Genomic DNA, 7640 nt, shown 5'->3' with positions numbered 1-7640 from the left:
AAACCAGTGGTTCATGAAGAGGGGCGAGTACGCTGACTACATGAGCATGATGGGATGGAGAGACTGCATCAGGTCTTGCCGTATGATCCCCATGGTAAGTAATAATATAATTGTGTTTGTTGGACAGGGTGATCACTAATATCATACAATATTATACCATTCTCTATTAGACGTTTCATGACTCCTCGCTGATGTAAACTCTCAAACTGTTTTTACAGCACAGAGGCCAGTTCAGGATGAAGATCTACGAGAGGGAGAACTTCGGTGGTCAGAGTCATGAGCTGATGGACGACTGTGACAACATCATGGACCGTTACCGTATGTCCGACTGCCAGTCCTGCCACGTGATGGACGGCCACTGGCTGATGTACGAGCAGCCCCACTACAGAGGCAGGATGATGTACATGAGGCCTGGAGAGTACAGGAGCTTCAGGGACATGGGCATGAGCGGCATGAGGTGGATGAGCATGAGGCGCATCATGGACTCTTGCTAATAAATGCTCACTAAATCTTCACTGAACGTATCAAATGCTACTGAATAAAGCAAGTTGCTGCACTACTTTGACTTTTGTCGAGCTTATTGCCCAACTGATAATATTATATACACTGTAAAAAAATGCCTGTGAAATCCGCAGTAATTTACTTTGTTTGTGCAGAGTTAGTTACAGTATACTAATACACAGTATCATATTGTGTAATCAAAGAGTTATTGTGAAAATCACAGTAATCAGGATGCTACCCTATTCAGTCACAGTTGTATGATCAGATGATCGTTGTATTGTAGATAATCACAGTAACCAACAGTGTGCTGTGAAAATCACAGTTGTCAATTTAATACCATAGATAATCACAGTAAATGTACTGTACAAAACACAGTATCCAATTTTGTACTGCGATAATCACAGTAAATAACAGTGTCATGCAAAAACAAATCACAGATATTGTCCTCAGAACAGTACAGAGGGAAAAGTGCAAATGCTTTTTCACTACATGTTGACTTTTGTGGTCTAAATATTTTTCGATATATGGATCTTTGTCTCAAATACAGTAATGTCATCAGACCCCACTTATTGCTGTTTGTGGTTAGATCTATTATTTATTTATACGTAAAGTATTTATATAATTATTTGTATCTGTAAAATGGTTGTGTTTAAAGTAAGTGGCAATCCAAAAATATTAATGCAGATATATAGTGCAAAGGATACTTTGGATTAAATCTATTGTTATTTCTATTAGGATTAAAACAATTTGACTGATTTAAAAAAAATTTCTCATTATTTTATGATTAATATATGAAGCAAAGATGAAGAGTTTATGCAGCATTATCAAGCCTGGGTAGCTTACAAACACCCAGTCTCACATTGCAAAACATAGGTTTACAATGACAGCTCTAAAAGTGTGTGGTCATGTTTGGCGTCCAATTCACTTGACTCTCTCAAGTCTCCTGCGTGAGAACAAAAAACATGGCGAACATTTCTCTCATTTGCCTGCTGAATCCCACCGGTAACCAGCAAAAGGTTGTGACAGCAGTAGACCTGTGGGGGGCAGCAATGTGCCAGCAAGGCATCTAGTCTTCCAGAAAGGTGACCATCGTGCCAATTTGTTTAGGCCTTTAGGAATTCTGAGTTTAAAGTCGGAATTCTGAGATTAAAGTCAGAATTCTGAGATTAAAGTCAGAATTCTGAGAAAAAAGTCAGAAGTATGGGTACCTGTAAAGGTCCCATGTGAGAAAATCACTTGCATGATGTAAATTAGCGCCACACACTGACCGAAGATGTTGGATTTAAGTGAGTTTTTACGTGTTCGAGGGGTCCCAGATGAAGCCATTTCATTACTGGAAGAACAAAAGGTCAGTAAAAATGAAATATGTGTTAGTTTGTTGCATGGCGTTTGTAAAAACAAAGGAAATTCAAGGGGATGAAGGATGTGTAATGCAGGGACGAGTTAGCTAACTTAGCTAGTAGTAGCACGTTTTGATAGCTAATATGGTAGCTAACAAGAATATTGGCTGTTTTTTGTGTTGTTGACATTTTGGTTATATTATCATATTTTCAAACATGGCCCTAATCCTCTTCCGCAGGTTTATGTGCGTATGTCTATGTGTTTGCGCGGTGCGTAAGCTAGTTCACAGGTGGAAAGCTGTGGTGGATAACAATGGTTGTGAACGCGGTCTCCTTGGACGGTTTCAAATTCAGAGCTGTGCAACGGAGTGATTTTATGGTGGTGCAACAGTCGAGATCCAGAGAGAAAACTCTGAAAAGTGATCACAACTCACGGGTCTGTGTCTTTTCTTGCTAAAAACATCTGTTTTAATAAAATAAACAAACGGAGGGTGCTTGCTCTGGCATTGTTTGAAGGTGAGAGGTGTACAAACAAGCAGGAGACAGGGAAAGTCTCCTGACAATGGGCCCGTCTCTCCATTCATTTGATTGGACAATGGAGAAAAAATTGGATGGTACGAAGCTGTGTCACAGGTTAATCTGGGCGCTCTGCTGCAGCTAACAGCGTCTCCACTTTGCAGTCCATCTGAGCGTCAAACACCTCAGCCTGTTTCCCTTATGCTAGCAAGAACACATTAAAACTGACCGTGGCACAAATCAGACAGACAACATGAAGATGTGGACGGTTTATTGACGTTTTGCAGTGTTTTGAACAGCGACACAGTCACCTCCATGATCACGCTCAAAGTCCTCGCTTTGAACTAATTTGCAGGTGGGAGAGGTCCCTGTGAATCATCGTGCAGCTAACGATGTAGCCTGCAAACTACACTCAGAAGCATATATCTACATAACGATATATAACGTAGATAAACAAAGTTATCAGAACGTATTTCCTGGTTTGCAGTCAATGGGGCCACGCCTACAGCACATCTGGGACTATCACCAGTTAATTTTGCCACCAGTTAAACTGTCACACCGGCGCTTTTCTGCTCAGAGTTGAAATTTTGTTGAAAAAACTTTTTGAGCTCAGAGCACTCCTTCCAAAACAGCCTGCAAAACGCTCACTGCCAATTGAAAGCAATTAAAAAAGGCGCTTCTGCAAAAAAAAAAATTGCATTCTGTCTTATAAATTAAGATCAATAGCAATCCTAACATACCTTATCAAAATATCACGTGTTCGTCTTCTGTTCAGCACATTTGGCATGTTAAACCAGTCAGGTGATTCTAAATATTAACTTCCATTTTCACTTCTACTAGGTTCCTGGTCAGGATTAATCCTGACTCCAGCAAATGCAGTGCCAAGGTCCACAGAAGGAACAATAAGGCAGAAGATGTCATACATGATCCTACGCATCATCAGGGACTTCACAGAGTTTTATTGGCAAATAACTAGATGGAGGTGAGGATGTGATAATAATGTGTCCTTGAAAGATTTTCCTCAAGTGGTATTTTTCCATTAAGATATATTCGGTTTGTATTAGTCCAAGTTTTGAGACCTTAGTCTCAGTAATATCTTTTCAAACTGCTTTCACTGTGTCCCTGAGACTATGGATAATCTATCCATAACACACCTGAGACAGTGTTCATTGGAACTACTTTTCACTGAAGAAATGGTCTTTATATAAATCTTTGGCAGTGAAGTGGGAATTTTCAAAATTTTTGGGTGGAGTTGAGCAAGAGAAAAGGGGGAAAAATCACTCACAAGGGACAATATGTCTGACAATAAGTCAGTATTTAATCCTACAAGCAGTACGTACAAACGAAAAAGCTGCACAACATAGGAATAATTTATGGTGAGTAGTAATGACCGCTGAGTACTCAAGGATTAGAGTGTTGACATGCTGACAGGAATCACAGCAAGTATATTCCCATTACAGTATTGTCTTGTTACATGAATAGTTGGTATTCAATATTACATTAGTATGCAAACCCCCCTTTGTTAAGCTGCCTTGGGTACCTTGAAAGGCTCTATATAAATTTAAGTTATTATTAATATTAATTCTTCTTATTATTATTATTTATTATTATGTGTGGGGCAGACCACCTTTGGAATCGGCCTTCATTTTTGAGCTCAATTATACACTTGTAAGGTTTTATAGCTGCATCTTTCAGGATTGTGATGCTATCACGGTGACAAAATTTGTCCAAAAACACACACATATTACAAAATGAGTTTGTGTTGTAGTTTCTGCTACTGTAGGTGTCTCTAAGACCATATTTTGCCACAATGAGGCAGACAAACTCACAATTTGAAAACAATACCAGCTACGACAGATAAAATGGTTGAATAACCTGTAGCAATATTAAATGGACCATGGGGCCAAGTTATGAAAGACCGAAGTGTCAGTGATCTTGGTACTTTTTTTTTGCTACTCCCAATCCTATGGAGAGATCCGAGTCTTTCTGTCCGAAAACCTGTCATGTGCAAGGGTCAGGGCTATAGCTCCCACTTCCTGTCTCTCACACAGACACCGTGCTCTGAGTGGCGATGGAGGAGAGAGCCAAATGTACAAATGTCTGTTTGTACTCCAGAATCAATGCAGACAATGCTTGTTGCCCAAGTGCAACAGATCTTTTGCATGTAAAGGCGGGAACACGAGCAAAAACATCCACCGAAAGTACATGACAAATGCTTTGACTTTGAAAGTTTTTGACTACCTAGCACGTACTTCATCTCCAGTTTTCCCCGCCTAAATATATATATTGTTATGTTTAATTTTTTCTCCTAAAAGGTAACAAATATAACAGATAACAGATTTATTAAAGTACCAAATCAATAAACAGTATCATTAAGAGTAGTACCACCTTTTTAACTGGAGAGGGTTGACTGTAACCAAAACACCTTTTGAAATGATCAGAAACAGGGATGGTTCTTCATAATCTGCAACAAAAAGTGCTACATTTCTTTCAAAAAGTATGTCCCCTTTCCTCTTTTGTGTAGAATAGTCCATGACTCCACTCCATGAATGCAAGATTTCCACATTGATCTACCACAGGTCTAAGAAATATCACCAAAATGACTGTCCTTCATACAGTTTATCAACTTCATTTCTTAATCATTGTTTATCTTTCAGGGATCTGCGAGAAGCAAGGAACCACAGACTATTTTTTTTTTCTATCAGCAAGTCACCTTTGTTCAAACATGGAAAAGGGTGTGTTCTATGTGCATGTGGATTTGTCTTTGGAGATGTTGATATTAAGTTTTAAAGAAAAAAAACTGATGTAGATGTTTGGTTCAAATTTAATAAGGTATACGAATTGTTAACTATGCACTGTATACTAATCTGTATAGTATACAATTTTTGCAGTTAGCATTAAGGTTTTTAGTAAGATATATCACACAGGCCTGTTTTTTTTTTTGATATTGTGTGTTTTCCTGGATAAACTTTAAAAAGCTTCAAAACCTGATGGGAATTAATATGTAGTATAGAGTTGGGGCCTATGGTTGGGACACAGAGTTACTTTTTAAGTAGTATATTTATTGCCTATAGAATATATGCCAGTTCTGTCAGTACTTATCTTATTGACACCTTACTACCTCCCCGACAGTCACAAAATGTATGAGTGGGCTTTGGTTCAGAGGAATTACCATTTATGCATTTGGTTGTTTGTATTCAAAGTGTTTTAAATACTGTGTTTTATGGAAGGGAAATGATAATGTATTAGCCAAACAGTGCCTTTTTGACCACAGAAATCAAACAAATCGTTAAATTTATTGTTTGATGTCTCTCTGCAGTTATTTCTATTTATAAAATGTGTCAAGACTTTTACCATGCAGTAACTTTTGGCAGTTATTTCCTGTGATGTTTTTTTTTCACAGTAAGTTACTGGTCAATTGCTGCCAGTTATTTACTGTGAATTTCACGGTAGGTTTCTTACAGTGTACGATAAAATATATAATGGCTCATGAAATTCAATAAATTAGATTTTCTTTAGACAGCAAGCAGCTGTTAGAAAGCAAATGTTCATCCCAAACTCTTCTAAAAGTCTGATGAGAAATGTGGCTCTACATTTTAGTCGTAAACTGCAATCTGCCCCAAAGCTGCTAAATCCCCCCCGCATCCCTAGAAAAAGACTAAGGACATGAATGTCACTCGCTTCAATGGCAGCTGAAAGCTGATGCATGAAATCACTTTCACAAATCAATTTGCATTGTTAAGTGCCTGTTGCTGATTTCCAACTCAGGTGACCAGTTAGTTTTTCTTGTATGTGGATGTTTTCATGACATCACAGAGTCAGGAGGCCAGACTAGAGGGAAGAGGAGCAACATCGATTTATATAAAAGAAACTTTAAAGTTAATTAGACCTCTACAATTTGCTGTTTTTCTCTCTCCTGTCACATTCTGTAAATTAACATATTTTATAGGACATTTGTTAAAATGGATTTCCCAAGGCAGACTGTTATTATCACATTCTGTAGATATTTCTTCCCTTCAAGGAGTAGTCAGTGATTCCCTGTTCACCTTTAGAGGATATTAACAAATGAAATTTTCTTGTCCACAGCATTTTATTATGTAAAGACAAACCACAAAACCAACAGATCAGCAGCACAAGACAGAGAAGTCATACCCTTGACCAAATCAATTTCAAGCATCTTTACAGACCCTCATGACAATCCTGTATCTGTTCTAGACTCAGATCCAGTACCAGTAGTTCAAACCCACCTACTCTTACCAGAACTGCTCTACAGGAGGAAGAAACCTGCTTCACGACCATGAGGACTTTGATGCTGGCCTCTGCTCTCATTGCAGGACTGTTGTTGTGGCTCTTTATCTGCCATCCTCGTTCCTTACCATGCATTCTGCAGTTCACTCTGGGAAGCAATGGATTTCAGGTTTTTGCATCTGAATGTGTTTAGAGATAACTTTATGTCAGGAACACAGAATGTAACAGTGAAAGCTTGACATATTTTATTTTAAACGAAATTTAAATGAAAATGTCCAAACAGTGTTATGCTCTTTTCTTCTAGGCTCTTTGCGACACCTTGTATTGAAATCAGTCCAACAGATTGAAGCCTTATGAGTGGTCAGTATACAGTAAGAACCAGTCTTCTGTCAATAGTAAATGATGTGACAGGTGGGAAGAATTTAAAGAAATCTGTTCCAAAGAACAAATTGTATGGTATTTGTCTATTTCTATTAACAATGTAAAATAAATCACATTTAGTCTAACAATGAATCATATTTCTGTTGTTGTCTGTTCCAGCTTGTATCAGCCACCCCTCTAACTATCAAAGCCAACTACACATCTGCAGACGGCCTTCAGGCTGAGAATATAAGCGTCACCTTCAGTCCCACTGTACTGACCAGTGGCTGCCGCGTGTCTGTAAGTATCAGTGATCAACATACTAGTATATTTGTCAAATTGTAGCTTTAAAATATTTTAATATATAAAACGTTATATGTTATGAATGACATTTATGTAATTATTTAACTGTAATAATTGTTAATAAATCAATAATCAATAACCATATAAAGGATCATGCTGATAATACTCTTAACTAAACAGGCTTTAGCGACACAGAATGTATTCATTGTTGGTTTTGGTCTTTTCATGGGATGTATTGACAAAAAAATACAGAATATTGCAGTAAATTGCTTACATTGTCACGCTCTGCCGGTTGGCCATCCTTTGTGTTTACTTTTGAGTTTGGTATCTGCCTTGGTATGTTGAGTTTTGGGTTCTGTCCTGTCTAGTGTC

General features: G+C 38.0%; 1 protein-coding gene across 1 annotated transcript; it reads left to right on the top strand.

Moving 5' to 3' along the window:
* The first annotated feature begins 7 nt into the window (after positions 1–7).
* Positions 8–559, top strand: LOC123973859 (gamma-crystallin M2-like). Its single transcript, XM_046054209.1, has 2 exons — positions 8–94; positions 219–559. The coding sequence occupies exons 1-2, from the start codon at positions 14–16 to the stop codon at positions 492–494; spliced, it is 357 nt and encodes a 118-aa protein (XP_045910165.1). The 5' UTR covers positions 8–13; the 3' UTR covers positions 495–559.
* The last annotated feature ends 7081 nt before the right edge of the window (positions 560–7640 follow it).

This window comes from Micropterus dolomieu, linkage group LG07, assembly GCF_021292245.1.
Source record: "Micropterus dolomieu isolate WLL.071019.BEF.003 ecotype Adirondacks linkage group LG07, ASM2129224v1, whole genome shotgun sequence".
NCBI lineage: Eukaryota > Metazoa > Chordata > Actinopteri > Centrarchiformes > Centrarchidae > Micropterus > Micropterus dolomieu.
Note: the sequence above shows the minus strand (reverse complement) of the source record. Positions and strands in the feature narration are given on the sequence as shown.

Coding starts and splice junctions, on each gene's coding strand:
- LOC123973859 (XM_046054209.1), top strand. CDS start 14: ATGAAGAGGGGCGAGTACGCTGACTACATGAGCATGATGGGATGGAGA. Junction 95..218: donor CTTGCCGTATGATCCCCATG/GTAAGTAATAAT, acceptor CTGTTTTTACAG/CACAGAGGCCAGTTCAGGAT.